The 24,616-nt window shown below is 37.6% G+C and overlaps 1 protein-coding gene across 1 annotated transcript in view; it reads right to left on the bottom strand.

The window, feature by feature from the left end:
* LOC129409745 (protein Shroom4-like) overlaps positions 1-24,612 on the bottom strand; it is an 83,926-nt gene extending 59,314 nt beyond the window's left edge. Inside the window, exon 1 of the mRNA XM_055156292.1 lies at positions 22,597-24,612. Coding sequence (XP_055012267.1) covers positions 22,597-22,719 — 123 coding nt within the window. The 5' untranslated portion in view covers positions 22,720-24,612. The remainder of the gene's footprint in view (positions 1-22,596) is intronic.
* Between the last annotated feature and the right edge of the window lie 4 nt (positions 24,613-24,616).

Genomic DNA, 24,616 nt, shown 5'->3' with positions numbered 1-24,616 from the left:
TAGTCGTGGAAAACATGTTTAGCTTATTAGCATCGCAAACATCTATAAAAACAGCAGGAGATGTAGCAACGGCTAAAACAACACATCTGTTAGCTAGCAGGCAGAGCTAAACATTCAAACCTGACATTAGCAAAGGTCGTGCCTGGGAAAATCACTACTTTGGGATAGACCAGATCTGGGAATGTTAAAAAACATTAGCGTACAGATGTAGCCTCCACATGTAGCCTCCACCACAGACTCATGGGAGAATCCAAACTTATTTCGGCAGTCGGGGAAAAGATGGCTCCTTGTTTTTTTGTGGAGATGTAAAAGTATTTGATGCCGTTTTAACGCACATGTGCAACTCCAAAAAGAAGAGGAGAAGAGGTGAGAAGGAGAAGAGAAGGAGAGAAGAGGAGAGACTGAAGAAAGGAGGAGGAGAAAGAGGAGAGATGTGGAGAGAGGAAGAGAGAAGAAAGAGAGAGGAGGAGAGATGGATGAGAAGAAGACAGGAGGAAGGGAGGAAAGAGAAGAGAAGTTAGAGATGAAGAGATAAAGAGGGAAACTGGGTGATTTGTTAAGTGAAGAAGAGAGGAGAGGATAGAGGAGAGGAAGAAATATTATAGGAGAAACATAGAAGGAAAAGAGGGAAACAGTGGCTGATTTGTTTAGTAAAGAAGTCCAGGAGGAGGAGAGAGGATGAGGAGGAGAGGAGGAAAGAGGAGGAGAGAAGGAGAGGCTGAGGAGGAGAGAGGAGAGGCTGATTTGTTCAGTGGAGAGGAGTAGAGAAGAGGAGGAGAGGTGAGGAGAGGAGAGAGGTGAAGAGAGGGGTGAGGAGAGGAGGAGAGAAAGAGGAAAGAAGAGAGGAGGAGAGGAGGAAAGAGACTAGAGAGGGGGAGATAAGATGGAAACAGTGGCTGATCTGTTTAGTGAAGAGGTCCAGGATCACGAGAAGGATCAGCGCTGTGTCTGTGTCATGTGAAAACTGGGTTAAAGTTAAACTGCTGTCCCTGAGTCGCACGAGGACGGAGCGTGTGCACGAGGATGGAGCACGTGCACGAGGACGGAGCATGTGCACGAGGACAGAGAATGTGCACGAGAACAGAGCGCGTGCACGAGGACGAAGCCTGTACATGGGGACAGAGCGTGCACACTAGAGTCTGTAGCTGTTTGAAAGACTCAAATGATTCACACATTTTCCGACAAGCTTTGTGATTATTTGCGATTTATGAAGCTGACATTTTAAACGCATCCAGGAAAATTGACACAAATCCTGAGATATGAACCACCAAAACTAATACCGCAATCATAATTTAGTCTAGGGATGCACAATATGACATTTGAGAACTACGTTATGTAATGTGATATTATTGTGATATTTTAACATACTTTTTGTGGTAGCCAGGCTGGCTCCACCTAGTGTCTTCGCTCAATTTCATTTCTCTCCAATGTCTAGATCAGGAATCTGAATACACTTGACAGTTTGCAAGAACCCCAGAAGTTATAGACTGAAAATGCTATATTGCCAAAAACATATTAACATCTGTATAAGTTTAATTTTTGTTTTTTGATGCTCTGAGTCTCCCCTTACTTTGCTCCCTGCGTTAAGTTAATCCTCCTTCAGAGTGCTATCACTAATGAAACTACTGCACAGGTTTTCAAGTTTTTGTGTACAGTTTTGTATCATGCTTTTGTATATTTATGAAGAATTGTTGTGTGGGAGCATGGGTGACTTGGGCTTGTGGGTGGATCATTACACAGAATCTTACAGCTAACAGTATATAGGTTTGGGAGAGAATGCTAAAATATTCAAACATGCATGGATGACATCTAAAACCTCTTCATGTTTTCAGTGAAAGAACAATATTATAACAGGATAGAAAGCTTTTCGCATAATAGCCCCTCTCTAAAATAAGTCATCATGGTTCAGACAGATCACAGCTCCAGGATCTGCACTGCCCCCTGCTGTGTGGCCCCCCTCTCTCTATGTCTCACTTCGTCTCTCTCTCTCTCTCTCTCTCTCTCTGCCCCAACACCTTATTTTCCAGCTTCCTCTTTCCTCCCCATCTCTGCAGGACATAGGAGAGGGACACTTTTGGCTCTTCGTCTCCTCAAACTGCCCTGACACAGATCTGCTGACCCTTCCTGACCAGTCCTCCTGTGAAACTACACTGAGACCTTTGACTGAGTTGCAGTGTAAATATTTCTGCACCTCTCTGTGCAATCTCACTGCAAGGAAAGTTGGCGTTCAGTCTTAAATCCTGAAAAAACAAGGGAATCCCCAAAATTGGTTACAGCCGGCTTACTTTATAAAACACTTAACGAAAATAAGTTGTGGAAAACATGTTTAGTTTCACAGACTCTCCCCTCACCCTCTCTTCTACCTCTTCTACCTCTTCTACCTCTTCTACCTCTTCTACCTCTTCTACCTCTTCTACCTCTTCTACCTCTTCTACATCTTCTACATCTTCTACATCTTCTACCTCTTCTACCTCTTCTACATCTTCTACATCTTCTACATCTTCTACATCTTCTACATCTTCTACATCTTCCACCCTCTCTCAGGACTGAAGGGGGGCAGGAGCAAGCACCCCAACTCCAAACTGGCCTCAGGCTCTTCTCAATGTCCAGGTCCCAAAGATGGAGCCGTGAGACAATTTGGAAACAGTTGCTAAGGGCAGTCAAAATACAGCTCTATTCTTCGACCTCTGGGTCGCTGACACTGATGCAGTAAATTCAGTACTTTGGTGGAAACTTCTTCACCTCCTCTCTCCTCCTCCTCCTCTCTCCTCTGCTTCAGGTTTGGGGGTATAATGCATCGGGCATGTAGGACTGCAAGAGTAATTGCAATTTGAAAGGACACAATTAGCACAATGACAATTTTTTTTTTTTACTTTTTTTTTCAAACTTATGAAAAACAGCTATCCCTGTAGTTTAGATCTGTATAAATATGATTTGAAATGTGATTCGCGTTTAAAATTTAAACTTTGAACCGAACCCCATTCACAATGCAATCACAAAATCACTAGGTCTGTAATCAACTAAACGTCCTGCCGATTGATTAGTCGACTAAAAAGTGGGGTGGCAAAAGCTCTCAAAACTATTATGTAACTCTGCCCAAACTGCACTCACTACACCTGCACGGGGAGGTCATGCAAAAACAACTATTTATGCATTAAAAAGTACTAGGAAACAATGTATTTATATAAAGACAGATGAAACTTGTGAGTAAGTTTAATCTTACTTGTGAGTAAGTTTAATCCGTTTTACAAATGCATACCAAAAAAATACCAATATTCAGCTCACTCACTGCTCACTGCTGATTGTTGTCCCATTTCATTTAATTACCGTATATTTTATTTGAGCAACTGGTTACACAGTGTAACATAGAAATTTGTTTTGAAATAAATACTACAGAAAAGTGCTGCCGCAATGCTCAAAAGGAGTAGGCGTGTAACAGTGGCGGAAAACAGCCGTTTATATCAAACTTTCAACCGATTAGTCGCCTACAGCCCTAAAAATCAGTATCAGATATTTTTCCCCAAACGGTCCAGCCCTAGGAGGAGGAATCTCTTACACTTCCTTGCTGTATTTACTGCTGGCACAGTTGGACAGAGCCTCCTTTGACTTTCGGCTCAGGCTCCAAAACAAACTATTCTCTGCTGGTATTTCTGCACCAGGCCCAGTCCACTGATGTCTGTCTGATTATAGGCTTAGACTGCGCACAAAATAAATGCTATGTTATGGGATAACTATGCCTTGTAGAAACTTTAATAGCCCTGCATTAGAAGTAGTTTGAAAATATATTATAATTGTGATTTTTTCTGCCAAGCGTTGCAAATACCATTCAAATGTTTTGATAGGATTCTGTTCATATTTTAAATACTTCCCGGAATTTTTATATCTTAGAGAAGACTGAAATATGAACTGATAAACGAATCCAAGAATCCCACCCATTTCAGAACATGTTTGTAAAGGTCTGAACTACAAGTTTTTACACAGCACAAGACCTCATGGAGACATAGGGAGGGCATCTGACACACAGGGACTAGGGGTGTAACGATATCCAAGTCTCACGATACGATATAGTCATGGTATGAACCTCATGGAACGATATTTATTGCAATATCGTGGGAAAGCTCATGATATGGTGGGGAGGTTCACGATTAGGGATGTAACAATATCCAAATAATCGCGCTATTTATTGCGATATTTTGTGAAACTGTGATTATGCTACTTTTTCCTCTTAAAATGCCTTGACAAGACTTACTCCAAAGAACTAAGACTTAAAAGTGCTTAGAATAGTTATTTCTTGTACTCTGCACTGAAATGGAACAAAGGATCATGGTCTATGTAGTTCCCTTTGTCTTTTTTTTTATCTTTTGCTGCAGCATAAACTCTTAATTTAAGCAAAGAGACGTGTAATTCAATATATTGTGATGGCCCACAATATTATTGTGAGAACTTTGACGATACGATATCACGATATTTCGGTTATTGTTACATTCCTAACAGGGACGTTTCAGAACATGTTTGTAGAGGTCCAAACAACAAGGTTACAGCAGCTTTACACAGAAAACAGAATTTACAGTGTTTGTCATCACAGTACTGCTAACAACAACTAGCATGCTAACAGTGCACTTCCTGACTCTCAGACATTAAAAACATTTTCAGAACATGTTTCTCCTGATGCAAACTGCAGGGTTCGCAGATTTTATGCAGAATAAGACAAGAGATTGTGTGGTCTGTGGAGGAAATTGCGGTACTTCAAAACTTGCAGTCTTTGCGATTTGCTAATTGCGTCCATTTAAATTGCAGTTTCGATTCAATTGAGATTAATGTGGAAGACCTACTTTCTGACCCCTCTTCACAGGTGGTCCTTTTCTAATAATCTTATAAACACAAGCTCAGTTCCATCTTTGGTTGAACAAGTTTCTCTTTATTAAAACCTGTGGAAGTATTTGACTTTCATCACTTCACTTCGCCTTCAGCTCTGAATGAAGGGCATGTTTTGTTTATTTTTCCACAGATTTTAGATGATTATTTAAGTTTTGTGGTTCATATATGACCTCCACATTTGTGTATTTTCACTGTTAGCACTCCCACAAAGAGAATGCATATTTTAAATCTAATTAAAAATCACCCTCATGACTTCTTTGGTGTTCTGACAGAATAATATCTGCATAACATTTCTGGTGAAGGGTCTGCCACCTGCTCGTCTCCATGGAGATGCTTTGCCTGGACAATGTGACTGAGATTAGATTTGTGATTCATGTTTTATTAATGTAAGATTTTGTTAAAAGTTTACATTTTAAAAGGGCACATATTACGCAAAATTTACTCTTGAGAGCTTTAAGCTATGTTATAATGTTGTTACCTCCTCAAAAACAGTTCTGCTTTGTTTCATTCACACATGTTCATTCTTTATCATTAGCCTTTCTACACCTCCAAAGTTCAAAATGCTCTACTCCACCCTGTGACGTCATGTAATGGTAGTTTCAATTTAACAGCTACCTTTCACCTTTAGTTAAAGGTTGTATAGAGGATTTTCCAAGGAACGAGAAATCCAGCGACTGTCCTTTTTCAAATGTTGCGCATGCGTGAAACCACCCCCCCTCCCCTACAGCTCCCTACGTAGAAACGCCTTCTCCCGCCTCCTCTTTACGCCAGAAACAGGTTTGTTTACAGCCGGTGAGCTGCACATGACTTGTAAACAACTAACTACAGTGTTGGTTAGGCAAGGCGGAGAAGTGAGGAGCGGGGGGAGCGGGTGTGCGGACATTTCGTTCGCGGACGAGAAGTGAGGAGCAGGGAGAAGAGCGGAGCAGGGAGCAGGGAGAGAGGAGAGAGGAGAGGGGAGCGGTGTGCGGAGATTCCGTGCCCGGAGAAGTGAGGAGCAGGGGGAAGAGCGGAACGGGCAGCGGGGACAGGAGCAGGAAAGGGATGCAGAGAAGGGTGCGCGGAGATTCCGTGCGAATGAACTAGCTACAACACGCAGCAGCAAGCGGACTCTTTCTTTGCCTTGAAAATTACGTTTTCAGACATAGGATATCGCTTTCGTGTCCTGAAAAACGTTTGACTAGCTCTTGGAAATAAAGTACGTTTTCATAATAAGCAGAAGTGACCTGTCCAGGAGTAATTTGGCGACCAATGCGTCAGTCTTTAGACCCTGCGTCTGCTTCAGTCGCGCCATCGCTGGAATGAATCTTCAAGAATCACCTTAGTTTGGCTTCGCTGCTTTTCCCCTTGTCTTCTTCTTTCAGCGACCTCAAAAAACGGACTTTCTTTTGCGGCTAACTGCTCCTGGATTGTTGTCTGCCATTGCAACAAACTTTGTGCTAACTGCGAGGAAGATATAGGTCAAAAAAAGCCGCTAAGAACTGTTGCGTTGGTGGAGTAAACAGCGTCTGTGCATCTTGCGTCTGTGGACTGCGTGACAGGCGTACGTAAACCACGTACCGGCGGCGCGCAGGCAAGTCAGTTACGCTAGAAACGTAGGGAGATTGATTGACAGCCTGTCAGCTAACAGATAACGAGGCAGTGTCGTTATCTATTGGCAAATGTTTAGCTGGCCCCACCACGTCCAGAGTTGATGAATTTTTATTCTCTTTTTTTTGGTCATCATAATTACAAGGCTACTGCACCTCTATAATGCTATCATTGACAACTTGAAACAAAAAAAAAAAACCAAAAAAAAATCCTCCATACAACCTTTAAGTTCAATTCCAGGGCTGAAATCATCCAAATGATTCTAGTGAAGGTGTATGGAGTTCAAAAACAGAGGAGCAATTCCTGTATTACAAGACATCACAAGGTGGAACAGGGTGTTTTCAGTCTGAGAGTAAAACTCAGCCTAAATATGCAGGATTTGTGTGTTAAAACAAGGAAACGACATTATAAAAAAGATCAGAAAACAGTGTAATATGTGCCCTTGAACAAGACAAAAAATGAAGTGGCAGACTAATGCAAGAATCACACTTCAGAACATGTTTGAACAAGTGTAAACTACAGAATTTGAAGTTTAATACAGAATAAGATTTGGTTGTTTGTGGAGAAAATTAGTCTTTGCGTTTTGCTAATTGCGTCCAGTCAAACGGCGATTTCAAATTGAGTGTGATTTATCTTGCAGCCGTAAAGGAACACCTGCTAACATGCACGCCAGCTAACCTTCTCTTGTTCGAGAATATGGAAGTCATTAGATCCGGTGGGGCTGCACCGACAAAGGCAAAGGTCAGAGGTCGTCAGCCTGTAGGGGGCAGCGTCGGTCCAAAATGATCCATCAAAGTCATATAGTCACAGTCTATCACTTCATCTGGGCCAAACATTAACTCCGAGCATGCACCAAGAGTCCTGGTCCACTCTCCCTCCTCTCCTGACCTCCCAGACCCAGGACAAAAGACTGCATTGTTCATTATACAACTCCTCAAATTCGAGACATTTCACCCTTTCATTTTTAGCCTACGCTTCTGTTCAGCTATTTTTATGAGAACCGTTACACTGGGATAAAATTTTAAAGATCGGATTATTCCTCAACGCTCCAAACTTCTTCTTTTGATTAAAGCTAATAAAATGACAGTGAGGTTGCAAGATTACGCTACTATCTGATCTTTGTTAAGTTGATTTTTTAACAAAAATATATCTGGAGTTGTGTTTTGTTTCATTCATGCACAAATCCTGCATATTTAGGCTGAGTTCTTATCTCAAACTGAAAATAGTCTGTTCCACTTTGTGTTGTCATGTGGTAATACAGAAAGTGCTCCACTGATGTTTTTGATGAAGTACCAACACTATAAAATGGTTTAAAGCTCACAAGAGTCAAAATGGTGTAATATAGGACCTTTAATCAATTGAATTTAAAAGTTGAATGGACACAAAATTAGCAAACAGCAGAGACTAAAAATTTTCTGCATAAAAACTTAAAACTAAACTTAAAAATATCCTGTATTTTCATAGATTATTGTTGTACCTGTGGTTGAGACCAGTTTAAACATTCATTTTATAAAATAAAGTGTAGCTTTTTATTTTGTTTTATTTTATTAATCTAAATCGTAACTATTGTGCAATTTAGACAAGTTTAGGCCCTTAGTTACATTATAGTTGCTAGGTAACAGTTATGGAATCACCTCTAATACACCTGCCACTAGTGTCCAATCCGGAAGTACAGTTATAAATCTCACCAAAATTTAAAAAACAGACAAAACACGGCAAGAATTCTACTAACGTTAACAAGGTTTTAGTGAAATCTGTAGTCTAATCTGTCATATACACATTTAATGCCCCTTTTAGGTTTTTTTTTTTTTTTTTGATTGATTTGTTTTTTAAAATTGTGCGGCCCTTGCCCACCATACACCAAACCAAAGTCCACGTGCAGTTCTAAGCTTAAACTGTCTCCTTTATCCTTATTTGACAGATGGGGTTAAACATGGGTTATTTTATTGTGGTTATGGTTTTCATGGTGGTTTAAAGCACCACATCGTATTGGGGCTTTTTGAAGCTTTTTGATCAAAACGCTGACAGTGGAGAAGCTGTTTGTCCATGTGTCTAGGCTGCCATCACTCTAACATCGCTAACTTTTCAACTGACAACATCACGACTTTGGGGTTAAATAATAGCAACACTTTTTAAAGCTGTTGTGAAAAATAATTTCACTTTTGTTTATTTATACTATGAGATGACACTGAAACACTCTGTGCCATTTTTTACATGAATTACTGCAAGATATAAGGGCTGAGATATTAGAGCTGTATGATTTGGGAGAAATATCGAAGTGCAATTTTTCTTACAAAACTGTGATAAGATTTTATATATATATACATATATATACATATATATATATATATATATATATATATATATATATATATATATATATTTATTTTTTTTTAATAATAGGATTCTGTTCAAAGTTCACATCTTAAACGTGTCTATAAGAACTGACAAAAAGACTGAAATCTGAACTGACAAGCTAATACAAGAATCACATTTCAGAACATGTGCAGATCTAAACTACAGGGTTAGCAGCTTTTATGCAGAATAAGACAAGATAAATATAAAGGAGTTGGCTAAGTGAGTGTGACGTCAGCCACAGCGTTCGGCTCCAGTCAAATGAAGCTCATGAGGCTAGCAGTTATAGAGATTCTGAAGCCAGGCCCCATATTAGGAATAGGATTTTTTTTTTTACAGATAATGGTGAAATAAAAACCCCAGGATTATGTACAGCAGGTTAATACGAACATTTTAAGACCAAAATGACAAGCTTTACAGTAGCAGTTACAGAGAGGGGATGGTAATGTTTTTATGTAAAGTCAACTAGAAACAAGGATCGAAGGAGCCAGAAGTGCCCCATACTCAGTTTCTCTTTTGAACGCAGCGGCTAGGATGTTAGCTATATCCATTTACATACAGTCTATGGTTGTAATTGAACGGCACTTCACCTTTTTTTCCAATCCAATTGTTATAAATTGCAGACACGTAATGCATTTCTTGAGTCTTGAGATTTCTTTTATGTGAATTTTCCTCTTGTTTTACGTAGACACTAACTAAACTGTTGAATTTGTAATGCCACGCTGGAGTGAGTGTTGTGAAATGAAATCTGAGCCAGGCCTTCTCATTGGGTAAAGTTTGTGACCTCTTGAATCTCTGATCTGTTATCTGTGAGCCCATCTCTTGTCCATCTTCAGCCTCAAGCTAAACCCAAACAACCACCCCACACGGTTAAAAGCTCCCAAATAAGAAAAAAATTGAAACAGTAAAAAATAATCTATTAATTTTACAAAGCATTTTCTCAGCATTTTCACTGTACAATCAGGCCAATTGGGAAGTGCATTGTTAGCATGCTACTTGTTGTAAGCTTTATTGTGATGATAAACTCTGCTCTGGTGTCTGAGGAATAACTTTGGACCACTGCAGTCCATTTAAAGGTGCAAAAAAATCAGATACAGCTCTTATTACCTCATCCTGTGCTTTGATTTGTAGCTGTAAGAACTTATCAGGAGTTGTAGTTTTATCCTCGTGAGCAGTTATCCTGTGATTTTCCAAACAGAAGACTCTTTATAACTGAAGCTGGACCTGAAACTGTCATCACAAACCACCAGTGCTTTGGAAAAATGTGTGTGAAAAACTGTGGCACATTCTTCGGTTTGAGCTCCGCTGGAACAGGCTCCAAACATGTAAACAAATATAACCGTGCAATGATGGACTACACAAGGAAAAGCCAGAGGTTCAAGATGTGGTAGTTAAAAGGATGGGACAAGATCTCGTGGTACAAGATCACGCGAGACCAAATTGCCATGAGATTGTGCACACATGCTGAAAATAAACTTGTGAGATTTTTTTTTTTTTTTTTTTACGTTTTTACGTTTGGATTGGATACAAAAATGGAGATAAGTACTGATGAGTTACATTTTTGGAGAAGCTGTAGTCCCAAACAGCAGTGCTACAATGACAGCAAAAATATGAAATAAAGTAAATCAAAAACGGTGAGGCCAAAATTGGGAATTGGATTGCACAATTTAGTTATTATAGAGCAGGGGTGTCAAACTCAAATTCAGAGGGCCAAAATAAAAAACTGGGACTAAGTCATGGGCCAAACTAAATATGTATTGAAAAATTTCAACAACATCTGCATGTTTTCTCTTCTTTTGAGATATGTAATGTTAAACCTTTTCTTATTAAAATAAATGTTTAATAACAGTTTTGCTTAAACATTGAATCCAGAATAAGCATAATATAAAATAATAAACAACATTTTAAATGAATACTGTCTCTATCTGTAGCTCACGGGCCACCTCTAATACATACTTGATATGATCTCGCGGGCCAAATATAATTATATCACAAGCCAAATTTGGCCCCCGGGCCTGAGATTGACATGTCTGTCATAGAACTCTCTTGACTCTTTCTCGTAGATCCAATCTCATGTCTTGCCTCGTATTGTGGAAATTGAACCTCGTCCCACCGCTGATGGCCAATTTACGATCCAGCGTCAAATAATCTGTGTCACATCACAGAGAGTCTGCGTCAATGTGAACCCCCTACGCAGAGCATCTGTCAACCAATGTGCACCTCAGAAATTTTCTAGCTGTGTCGAAACGACGCAGACAGCAGGGGAAGCGGCGCAGACAATAAGGGCTGTGATTGGTCCTCTCTAGCACTGCTCTACAGACATTTCCTGTACTCCGCTTTCCTTTCTTTCAATATACATAATAATATAATGTGTTTTAATGTGCACATTTGTTTACATTTTACAGAAATTATACATCTGCAGGTCATAGGCTTAAACCATATATATATATATATATATGAATGGACATAAATCCTAGCCCACAGTGTAGTGGAGGTGAATTACTTCACAGCGCATAGACCTCGACACAGACCCATAAATCAAAAACAACGGCGACTGTGGCAGTGTGCGTTGAGTCAATGCAGAACTATACCTCGCCATACCAAGACATATTGTGCTTTTGTTTGCTATTTAGTTATCATCTATGGCACCCATGGATCATTGCATTGTATTTTAGGCCTGTCACTTACTTAATACGATACTTAATATATCATTCAATATGTTCGAAATGGGACAAGCATTTTTGGGTGTGAATATTTATTGTGGGGATTGTAGAGTATTTTAAATCACTATAGAATTTTTTTGTGTGATGTCACTTTCCTTGATTGAAAACAAGGAAAATGTTTACAACTGATTTATTTATTTTTACCAACAACACATCTCACGATAAAAAGAGATTGCAGTTGTTTAAAGCCAACTTTGCCCCTGTAACTGCTGTCCTTGGTGAGCTTCATGCTATGGGTGCCGAATGCTATGGGTGACGTCACAATCGCTCAGTCTACTTCTTTATACAATCTATGTTTGTCTTTCTGTAAAGCTGCCGAACGCAACAAATGATTTTCCCACTATCCCAGATCAATACATTTTGTTGTTAATTTGACAAAAATTATTAGTGAACTTAACTATAACTTAAAACATAATGTCCTTGCTATAAATTTCAGTAACTACAAATATTGTATTGACAGAGAAAAATAAATACATAGTGGCCCATCCCTAGTTTTTCACATTCTGCTGCAGTTTGGTCTGATATTAACATCTGGATCAGCAGAACTCATCTCTTCAGGGGCTGCAGCGGGCCTTTCCTTTTCCATGTAATTCAAGTTAAAAATCAACACCACGACACAAGAGCAGATCTACTGTTAAGACTCAATACAACCTCAGTGATTCAGAAAAACAGTGAACCTTTCATATCGATGAACAGGGGGCAGTCATGTGGGGAACATTAGCAATAGTTTTAATTTGAAGCCAAGCTAGAGTTTTTTTATTGGAAGTTCAGGCGAATATCTCTGTATTTTTTACACAGAGGGATATCAGTCTGGTCTACACTCTCGTCTTGAGTCTGAACCAAACACGATCATCCAATCAGATTTGTTTATTTCAGTGACACATACAAAATGAAGGAGCTCATTGGTCACCCATCATTTTGAAAAAAAAAAAAAAAAAAAATCACATTTATCTCATCTTAGATTGACAGAGTTTTTCAGTCCTCTGTGATTGTTTTTCCTCGTGAGCAGCGATACTTGGTTTGATACAGACCAATCTGAACTCAGATTCATTGGTGGCTAGACTCACAACACAACAACAGGTATGTTTCTATAAACTGGTGACAAGGTTAACGAGAGGGTATTATGCTAAATTGTTTTGGGGTTTTTCTTCTTTTTTTTTTTTACTTCATGCAATGTTTTAAAGTTGTCCCCTCATCAAAAACATGCCTGAGGAGATTTTATCCGTCTGTTTTGAGTATTTTAGCAATCTCTCCTGGGACCTATTCAAACCCTCCTACGTTTAGTTGTGAGATTCTGTACAATGCTCCAGAGGGGCAAACGGGGGGCAGTTCAGCGAAGTCATACAAAGACATCTCATATATGTAGAGTGCAAAGTCCTGATGCAACTTTAGGATCTCATGGAAAAGTCATCAGCACTCAAACCAACTGACAGCAATAAATCACCAAATTCAAGCCACAAACTAATTCTTAATAAGGTCTTCGGAATCCACAAGCCGAGAAATTACAGAGTGAACTTCTCCACATGAAAAACTGAACCAAATGTGTCCTCCATATTAATTAGAAGTCTGTGAAGTGAATCAGAGGCTGGGCAGAGCTGTTGAAAAGTTAAAGAATGGGAGAACAAGGCAAAGATGTACTCAAAACTAATTTAAAAGGAGCACTGTGTAACATTTCAGGTTGGGTTCTGCCACATGTGTGTTTCCATGAAGATGTTATGATATATTTTGAATTTCATTTGGGTTCAATAAAGTATCTATCTGTCTATTTATCTTATGGCTATACCTGGAATGCATTACACTTTCCTTTGCTTTAAGAAATGACCGATGTCGCCTCTCCACAGATCTGACCTCCAACTTGGTCTGGTGTTATCTGCTTGTCTCTATAAAAACACATATATTAATTGCCATACTGTGAATCGCTATGCAATGGTAAATAGTCACATTTTCATATAGTGCTTTTTCAACTTAAAGGCACTCAAAGCGCTTTTACATCAAGGAGCCACTCGCCCATTCACACACACACCAGTGCACGCAGACTGGAGGTGAGGTGGGTTAACTGTCTTGCCCAAGGACACAATGACAATATTCATCTGTGGGAGCTGAAATCGCACCATCAAACCATGGGTCAGTGGATCTGTCCGCTCAACCAATGAGGTTCACGTCGAGAGCGGGATTTGTACTGCTAACTGTCAAATCAGTGGACAAATCCTCTACCAACTGAGCTGAGCTGAGTCAGCATCTCCATGGAGACAATCAGGCAGCAGACCAGAAAAGTTTCATAGTATACCTTTAAAAGGATAAAACTGATAATATAGAGCTGAAATGTTGATGATCAGATACGTCTGCTATGGCTAATACAGCAGCAATACTGTATTCCCACGATTCGATATGTATCTTGATACAGGGGTCACGACATTAATTCAATTTCAATGTTTTAACAAGCAGAAAAAGAAAAATCTAATCAAATTTTTTTCTGCTAGTGAGTATAATATAATAACATGATATTTATAAAACAATACATATGTTACATACAATACATTACATAGTTTATATGTGAAGTGTTTTAGTTCAATGATTTACAGCTCAGAATTTTCAGTGAAAAGAACAACAGAGCTTTCTCAGGCTATTTTATATTTTATAATATAGCCAGTCTATCTTAATATAGATTGCTAGGGGAGCTACACTACCAGGCTTTTCCTTTTTTGATGATGATTTCTTTTCTTTTCCTTCTGAGTCGGTCTCTCCTGTCACTGCATTCACACAGGTTGCTGTGTCAGTGCTGCTCTGCCTCGTCTCCAGCAGCAGCAGAGACAGACAGTAGCTCCACACTGCCCTGCCTTTTTTTTTTTTTTTACACACACTGTGCTCTACCATCTTCTTTCTGAACACTAAAATTAAGTTATATTACAAAAATGTCTCAACAGACTGTTTTCTGAGTTAAGTGTGACGTGAGCCACGTCGAGGGTGTGTATACGAGCGTATTTGATTAAAGCTGATGTAAAGCCAAAAGCGATTCTAAAGTATTTAAAAGTTAATATCTTTGTCACTCCTGGGTCTAACAACGTAAAATAAAAAGTGACTGAAAGATAAAATTCACCTTTGTTAGAATATTTCTGCTGACTCTATGGTCCCTATGAAGCAGTTTTCTTGCTGTATCTGTGGAGGAAGCTGTAATAACTGTTTTCCTTTTGGCCCAAAATAAATGACAACAGAGCGCACACGGTGCGTATCGGACAAACACGTGTATTGACTCATGACCCCGGTATCGAACAATTCGATATTATATCAAATATCATTGCATCCCTAATGGCTATTATTTGTTCATTCTGCCACTTATATGTTGCAAGTCAGGCTTTTTAATGAGACATAAAAGAGATAAAAATTAGCTTTGTGTCAGTGGCATAAGGTTGTTTCAGTACTATTGTTTATCACAATAATTCTCTGTAGCAATATATCACAATGCAAAATTTGTGACAGGCCTAGCTGAAATATGTAAGAACTTCAGAAAATCACCAGAAATATAATATGAGCAAAAATATGATGTTTTGTAAGTCCTTGAACCATTTTATATCTCTAAAGATTGTCCACCTATTTGCAACCCTAATCATAATAATGTTCATAGTCAAAAAGTCAAAAAGAGAAAAGAAAATGAATTCCCACGTTTTTTACAAAGACAAACGCCAAAACTGTTTACATGGATTTCTGTGGAGCAACATAAACACACACACGCTTCTGGTCCACTGCACTGCTCCCATCATGCACTATTCCAGGCATGGTAATTTAGGAACTGCATAATCTATGTGGAAAACTCATAAACACTTAAAATGACTACTTTCTATTCAAAAGCATTTCTGGTAGTCCTGTCACAATAACAAATTTTAAAGCTGCACTATGTAACTTTTCGATCAGGGTTCTGTCACCTTCTTATTTCTATGAAAATGTCATTGCTCTGCCTGGAATGTTCCACAATACAACATTAAACACATCTACCTTACAGTTATTCAATTGCTGCTGGTTTATTAAACCGAAATATTATTTCAAAAATACCTGGAAAAATTCTGACTGTGATTGGGCTTGCCACTCCACAAATCTGACCTGTAACCTGGCCTGGTTTGGTCTCCATGATTATAGAATGGTTTAATGCCATACTGTGACACACTCCAGACAATGCAGTCGCATCTCCATGGACAAAATAAGGCACCATCAAGGATCCACCACCCTTCATGAAAGAAGTTACACAAAGCACTTTTAAAGTGTGACATATTGCTGAAGTAAATATAGACAAAAAACAATAATATTGTATTGTATTGCATATCCTAAATGTACAGTATTTTAAACAAAAATACATGAGCTAAATAAATAGCAGAATGAAACATTTTATTACTTAGTTTGCATCTGTAATGAGTCATAGAAGTTCATAATTCAACCTTCTATGGCTTAAATATTATTGTATTGCCAAAAAAAATCAACACGACAGTAATGAAAATGTACACACGATAAATACTGACCCCAAAAAAATATTGTTTCGGCTTTCATACTCTGAACGATAAGTTGATAAAAGTAGTAATTATCATGACAGGTCTAATTTCTGGATAATTCATTCTAGGGCTGGGCGATATGGATCAAAAAATATATCTCGATATATTTTGCTATATCTCGATATACGATATATATCTCGATATCTGTACAGGAAAAAATAACCCCCTAAAACGGAAAACTGCAAAAACAAATATGCCAAATTCCACAAGGTCCTTTTTTTTTAAATTAAAGTGTAAGAGGTCGGCAGTTCATATAGGAACATTTAAGATTACAAAAAAATCCTAATTACATAAATATTAATTTAACTGTTAAATAAAAGAAATAAAACATATTTCCTTTGTTTCATTCATAAATAAAACAACTCAACACAAGCTCATCTTTGCATTAACTCTGTTATCCAAACCATAACCATGAGCTCCTTTAGCAGAAGAAGCTCAGGATGTTCCTTATTTCAATAGATTCATGTTCCTATCCAGCAGTAAGGAGCTCTGAGGTTTAATCCCACAATCCACTGCAGATCAAACCCAACGTTTCCAAACACTTTTGTACAAGTTACACTGCAACAGATTATTAATTAAAATCTTCTGCATAAATAGAATTTACATTACTATACTTTATAAGATATATAGCATAACGACTCAAGAGCCACATCAGCCCGTTTGAGATTATAGTGTTAATTAATTTTTTATTTTTTTTTTGCAGCTTTGCAGACTTGTTTACGTTTTACAGAAACGAAACTTAAAAAGCGCATGGCTAATTTGCATAAACAGCGCACTCCACGTGCCGCTCATGCGGTTCAACTTCTTTTGGACTAAAGGACACGACTCGGTGGAATATGAAATGTGCTGCTGATGGCCTTGGCTGTAAATGGTGGAAAAGTTTTGTGGTGCTTGAAGCTTTTCACTGGCAGCAACTTTCGGCGTTCACGGCGATAGTGACGAGTGAATGAGACATGAGCGAACAAAATCAGGGAGGCGGCGGCGCGCGGGCGACGACAGAGAAGACAAACAAGCGAAGCGGCGAAATCAAAATTGAATATAAGCATTATATCGATATATACGATATGTCAGAATTCATATCGAGTTTTTTAAAAATCTCGATATATTAAAAATATCGAGATATCGCCCACCCGTAATTCATTCCATTGATTTATAACTGAAATGACCAATACTACTGATCTTGCATACAAACTACCCCGATTCAAGGTGCACTTTTGTGGTAGAGGGTTTGCTGACTGCTTGTTACCTGTCTGATGTTGATATTTCTTTGCCTAGAATGTTCCGCCGTATGGCAAACTTTGGCAAAAATTTCATGGATTCCACTCTACAAGTGCATAACACAACATATTAAAAATTAACCATTTATTCTGAGCATCCTCATTATTCACTGCAATTTTATAAGTGGCTTTCACAATCCTCCATGAACAGAGTTTTGCACTTCTTGATAATCGGACAATAAAACAGCTAGATATAAAGATCCAGCACACAGCGGACATACTTTGACCTCAAGAGCTGCTTAATACAATATATTTGTACTAGGGCAAAACAAGGTTTGCTCAAACACGTGGGAAAATTTGGGTATGGGCCCTTCAATACATTCAAGATAGATAATTTTAATGCCATACTGTGGAACATTTCAGGTGAAGTAACAACATCTCCAATGAGTCCTGCATCTAGAGGCTGATCAGAAAAGGCTGGTATTTGAATGTAAAAATTGCTGAGTTGGATTTGAGCGATTTTGTGCTCTACTCCTGAAGGAATGTTTACCAAATGGCTTAAATCTCTACTCTTTCTGAGACTAGACCACCCCTCCCCCTCCACGTCCCACGGCTCATTCAAAAGATCCCAGAACAAGACCCCAAACATTGGCAGGAGACGAGGCGAAGGGGGGCTGGCTGCTCAGAGATCCACAAATGGGCCTGGGGCAAATCTGAAACAACAATATGCTGACTCAGGAATTTCACATTACTTATAGCTGAATATTTTCAAACTGCAATCCTTGTGATATTAACATTTCATAGTAGCTGTTGACTGACATTTGATGTTTGTATACCTAGTGTTTTTTTTTTTGTCTAATTGTGTGTATATATTGAGGGTGGGGAGAGGAGTGGGGAGTGGTAGGGTTTTTGTTTTGTTTTTTGTATATCTTTATTTTATTAATGTTGTTGTTTGATTAATTTTAAAATTGAAAACATAAAAAGAAAATAAAAAACATTTCATAGTAGGGCTGCAAGATTAATCTCAGTTGAACTGAAATAGCAATTTGAACAGAAGTAATGAAAAAATCCATTATTTCCTTCACAATAAACAAAACAAAACAGATTTTTACTATCTTAAAAAAAAAAAATAAAAACAGAAGTAGTCCATTTTAAACAGTTTGTAGAGGTCCATAGTTATTCCTCACTTACCTTAAGCATTTTGAGCATCCTAATTATTCACTGTGATGAGTTTCTAAGCACTTTTCACAACTTTCAGAGGCCAGAGCTGAGTTTTGCTGTCACGGTAATACTAAGAACAACTATCAATAGTGAACTTCCTGATTCTCGGACAATAAAACACTTCATAATTAGATGCAGACAGTTCACAGCTGACTTATTTTGACCTTAAGAGCAATTACAACATGTCTGTACTGGGGTAAGGCACATTTTGCTCAAATACATGGGAAAAGTCTGGTACTGGCCCTTTAATCATTACACACTAAAGCCACGAAACAACTGATTTGATCTCCTCCATTTTCCCTAAAGGTGTTTTTTTTTTTTTTTCCCAGATGAGTGACCAGGTTTTCCACTCCACAGGTGAGTTTAAATATTCATGACAAGAGACAGTGAACATGTACAAATATCCGTCACAAGAATTACTATACCGTTCAATAAATGAAAGATGGAACTCCCATCATTTTGGGAGGTCAAGTTCTGAGCTGTAGAGGGCTGAATTATGAACTTCCTATACAAAATACTAATAAAAGGTCCTATATTACACAAAATTGACTCGTGAGCTTTAAGCCATGTTATAATGTTGTTACCTCTTCAACTGTATACAATAGTTATAATTAGACTATTGAATATTAAATAAATAAAACAACAGCACCTTTGTTTTGTTTATATTGTAAAAAGTGTACGTAAATTCTCTCATTTTGTTTGGAATTTACATTACCTGTGATTTTGTACTTTTCTTCCCAACTTTTATCACAAACTGCCACTTAACTGATATAACAGATATTTATCACAGGTACTAAACCACCAAACCAAGTCATAATTAGACAAACACAGTCATACACACTAAACATTAACTACACTCTTTTTGTATATAGCCAAGATATATTTTGTATTTACAGTTTTATTTATATTCTTTTATTTTTACTTGTACATATAAAATTGTATAACTGTGCTATATTTGACACCAATCATCTTTTTTTTTTTCATTATTATTATATTATATTGTGACATGAGAGCTATTGTGTCTAAATAATTTCCCTTGTGGATCTATAAAGTCTACATTTTTTTACTCTACAATTTGTGGCCACTTCATGGGCTCTGGTTCAGTCTGTCATCACTTAAAACAGAGAGGTCTTAAATGGATGAGTCTTGTTGGCAGAGGGGCCCTTGGGAGACCCTTTTAGCACCCTCGGGACCCCGGCCTGACCCCTGCACTGTGGAGAATATACACACCTCTTTATTCTACTTAGGAACAGCTGACAACCATCAACTCTAATGAACTTGTCCTGGGTAATGACTGGAGAGGCAACAGATTGTCAACACAGGATAATATAGGAGAAATATGCTAAATTAGAAGAAAAACTTGAGTTGTAGTTTGATTTAAAGGTGGACTGTGTAACTTTCCCGGTGGAGGGTGCGTCAAATGCTTTTCTCCATGGAGATGTCACTGTTTTATCTGCAATGTTTCACAGTATGGCATTAAACCATGGTGACCACTCAGACCAAATTAAAGGTCAGATCTGTGGAGAGGCAAGAGAATAAAATTATATGTCTGCACTTCTGTATGTGATTTATTTTTTTCCCCATGTACCGTATGTGCCATGACAATTCATCAAGCTTCGTAGCTTACAAAAGTCATAATAAAACATTTTGACTGATTTTTGAGCGCCTTGTACCACATAAAATTGGTTTGAGGTCAGTAAGTACAACTAGAATTAATACATAAGACACACCAGATTATAAGGCGCACTGTTGATTTGAGAAAATTAAAGGAGTGCACCTTACAGTTCGAAAAAATACAGTATTTGAAAAATATGTGTCTTGCCCCAGTACAGACAGCTTTTGGGGTCTGTGTTATGTGTGCATCTAATTACAAAGTATTTTACTGTCAGATAATCAGGAAGTGTGCTGTTAACATGCTAGTTGTTATTCGCTTTACCTTGACAGCAAAACTACACTCCGGTCTATGACAGTTGAGAAGCACTTATAAACTCATCGTGGTGAATAATTTGAATGACCAGAATGCATAAGGTAAGTAAGGAATAACTTTGGACCACTGCAAACTGTTTTTAAGACGGTAAAAATGTGGCGGTAAAGACGGTAAAAATGTGGTAAAGCGCCTTTAGAGAGTTTTTTGTGAGATAAGACTTCAACCAAGACAGGCAACACATTGTATGGAGCACATTTCTGAGAGATTGCAAAATTCCAATCTGGTTATCGCAATCAGAAGAATTCACAAAACAATAAGGAGAAAAAAGAAAAAAAGATTGTCAATAATGCTCAAAACAGTGCATGAATCAAGTCTAGCTGCAAAACACAGGGTTTCTAGACACACTGAAAACATCACAGACCTCTCAAGCTAGTTTGTTTTGGTTTACTAGCTGTTAACAGGCTCAACTAAACACTTGGTAGACTGGTATTGAAATGCATGTGATTCTTGTGTTAGTTTATCAGTTCACATTTCAGTCTTCTCTCAAATGTTAATGTCTCTGGACGTGTTTACAATGGGCACAATGTGAACAGAATCGGACCTTTTATAGGGGGAGTATTATGCAAAGTCATTTTTTGAGCTTTCTGCCAAGTTATAACATTGGTCCTTATCAAAAAACACACCTGAAAAGGTTTTCGGGCTTACCCAAGCATGTTTGAGTAATCTAGTGATCTCTCCTGGGGCCCTATTCAATCCCTATCCTTAGCCCTTTCCCTCCTTACTTGGGCTGGGTATCATTAAGAAGTTGCTCATACAACACATACCACGATACAATATGTTTTTCAATACTGTGCACTTTCGATTCATTACGATTCTAAATATTATATTTCAAAACGATTAGATACTGTTCAGTAAAAAACAAAGGCTAAATCATGGCTGTGATACTAAAAAAGTGTTTTTTAAACCACTAAGCTGGTGTAAAGTTAACATGGAAAAACACCCATTTCACTCATTAAAACTATGAAAACGTATTGCATTAAGTTTCCTGTGTCCAAATTGTAGCTCTTTCACAAAATAATTTTGTAAAATATACCAAAAAATACTCTTATCAATAAGCAGCCCACGATATCCACAATGTATCATCAAATTAAACTATACAATATATCGATACTTAAATGTTTGCACAATCCTACTCCTTATGGTTAGCAATAAGACTCAAACTGTGCTAAACCCACAAGCCTACATTATCCATGCTCATAAGCGCTCTGCAGGGGGAGTGACATAATGCTGAGAGCAAAGGGAGGGGGGATTCAGAATGTCAAAAACAAAAGTGAGATATTAAAAATGTTAATACTTTGGGGGGGTTCAGCAGATATAGCATTTTCAAAACAATAAAAGGTAACATGGTGATCTAAATATGTTACATGTTATAGCAGTTAATATCCCATAGAAGTAAAATTACCCTTATTAAAACATGTATAGCAAATGTAATACTTTATACTTGTTTAAAAATGTTTTCCAAAAGCATGCAGCTCTACTGGGTTAGCAGCTTGTACACAGAATAAGACCCCATTACTTTGAACATTTGCACTGATCTACAGTCAAACAGGGAAGCCACTTTGAATGAGAGAAGCAGCTATTAGTCACAATTACTGTTTTGGTGGAGCTCAAACGTTGCTGCCACCACAAATTTAAAAAATCTAATTATATCTATTATAAGGAGAACTAGATAAACCTTACGCTGAACCGGAGATAAATAACACTGAGAATAAATTTCAAGTAACACAAAAATGAAACCATATTAAAAAGTCCAGACCAAGGATGCTGATGTCATTCAAATCTACAAATATTCACAGATCAATATAACAAAAATAGCCACACTTTCAATGAGGTAAACTGGAACTAACCTAACCTGCTTGAAATTTAGCATGCTAATTACAATGTAGTACCAATTTAGCGCTATATCAAAAACACAACAATTAAACATGCCATTTACCGCTATGATCAACAGTTTGCTAGCGGAATTTCTAAGCACATTTTACACATTTGCATCTTTAGTCGCAATAAAATGCTTTAATATCGAGTTTTGCGATTATATTTGGGGTATTTCATTGTGAAAAATGACAGATTGCGAGTTTTTCTCTTACTTTAGTGATGATGAGCGGTTCTCCGTGCTCCAGACCTCCTTTCAGCGTGAATCCCCAAGGCGCTCCCCCGCTCAAATGGACCTCTGCGTGGGCGAAGGACACGCGCTGCTCGGTCCTGTCCATGTCCACGCGCAGTCATCCACTCCCGGCGCTCTTTCTGCACTTTGGCGCTGTTTTGTGCACGGTTTTGCGGCTAAACTGAAAGAAGCAGAGCCGGTCGCCGCATGGAGGGTAGTTGTAGCGGGTTTCTCGTCTCCATCACCGGTGAAAACAACAGTGCGCCGCCCCGGAGAGGTGGAAGGAGAGCGGAGAATGGAGGAGGAGGGACCAAACTTTTTTAGGGAGTTTTTTAAATCCAGGCATCTCGCTTCGGGGCGGGACTTATCAGCTTACGTCACAAACTTCAATGAATAATATAAAACTAGTAAACTATACGTTTTATTGTAAATTTAGAAAATTTACACTTTTTTTTGGACCAAATATAGGTCGAAATATGATGAGGGAAGGCTTCTAACTTGAGAATATTTACAACAAAAGTGTATTACTGATTAAAATCCAACATTATTATTATTATTTTTTTTTTTGATGATGATCGATTATTAAAATTTGACTAAGATTGTTTTTTTTAATCGTTGATTGTCACTGTGGTCTTACTATTGATTTTTTCCTTTCTTTCAACCACACTAACACTTATAAATAAAATAAAATGTGTTCTTATGGTGCAAAATTCTAAGCATAAAGGTTTCAGATATGGTTTTATCTAACATTAAAAGCGTTGAAGGACCCATACTGTGAAAACTTCCACTACATGAGTTATGGCATCACAAGGTGGAACAGAGCCTTTTCATCTTTGGAGATATAGACACTCTCTAATTATAAAGAATTACATAAACATGAGTAAATGAAACAAAACACGACTCTGGGTATGTTTTTGATTAGGTAAAAATATTATAATATGGCTAAAAGCTCACAATAGTGTTTTTTGTGTACTATATAACCTTTATTAATATGGAAATTTTTAACTTTTTTTTATTGTTAAGTTTCTTGATTTGTACATTTTACATCGATTTTAAAGTAATTGTTCTTATTAATGAGGCAATTTATTGCATTTTTATCTTTAGTTTTTAGAAGAGGCACTTTCTCTCAGACAAATGTTGTAAACAAATGAGAATGTCTGTTTATTAAATACTCTAGCTCTATGGAGACTCGTCTGAAATGCCTAGATTTTAGTGAGATGACCAAACTTTTCAAGAGAGTTGGTCAAGTCAACAATTTTTAGCCGTTTCCGGTTTAGCGTTAGCCGAAAAAAACATAAACTTCACCGATTTACTTTGCCATTTTCTTTTATCACTGTTTTATTTTTATGTCCATTCCAATAGTTTGTACAGAAAGGGCTTGAAATAAATATAAAATCTTATCTTATTATGAATTAACATTAAGGCTTTAACTTTGGAAAAAGCGCAATTTCCGTATGAAGGTATTGCATGTTAGCGGTATATATGTTCTTATTTCAATGTTTTCTATATTCACAACTCTACTTTGTTCATAAACTACGGAAATGCATCCTTAATATATCTAATTTATTGTTAACAGTTGTGCTTAAATTTAAGTATAAGGTTGAATATTTTTGCATAAATTAAATTAACTTACCGCAACGGCCAAACTTTTCCCAATAGTTCTGCCCCATTTACGAACACATGTGCGAGACAGTTATGTTATCCAATAGGGGTTTTCACAGCGTTATCCAATGAAAAGTGAGAGTAGGAATTTAGGGGGAAATAAATAAATGATGTTATGGGGAAATTTTATATTTTAGCTGAATAATTTAATGTGTTCCATTTATTTTTAAATGACTATTTTCAGGAAGCAAATATTTAGGAAAACTGGAGAAAAAACAGGGATGTTAATCATAACATTAACTAGTGTTAGCTTAAGTAAAATAAAAACATTAACTTATAGTTTTTTTAAAAGCACATGAATGTAAACAAATCAGAAAAGTTACACAGTACCTTTAAATATT

Source organism: Boleophthalmus pectinirostris, unplaced genomic scaffold (assembly GCF_026225935.1).
Source record: "Boleophthalmus pectinirostris isolate CB_2022bp ecotype Guang Dong unplaced genomic scaffold, ASM2622593v1 HiC_scaffold_20, whole genome shotgun sequence".
NCBI lineage: Eukaryota > Metazoa > Chordata > Actinopteri > Gobiiformes > Gobiidae > Boleophthalmus > Boleophthalmus pectinirostris.
Note: the sequence above shows the minus strand (reverse complement) of the source record. Positions and strands in the feature narration are given on the sequence as shown.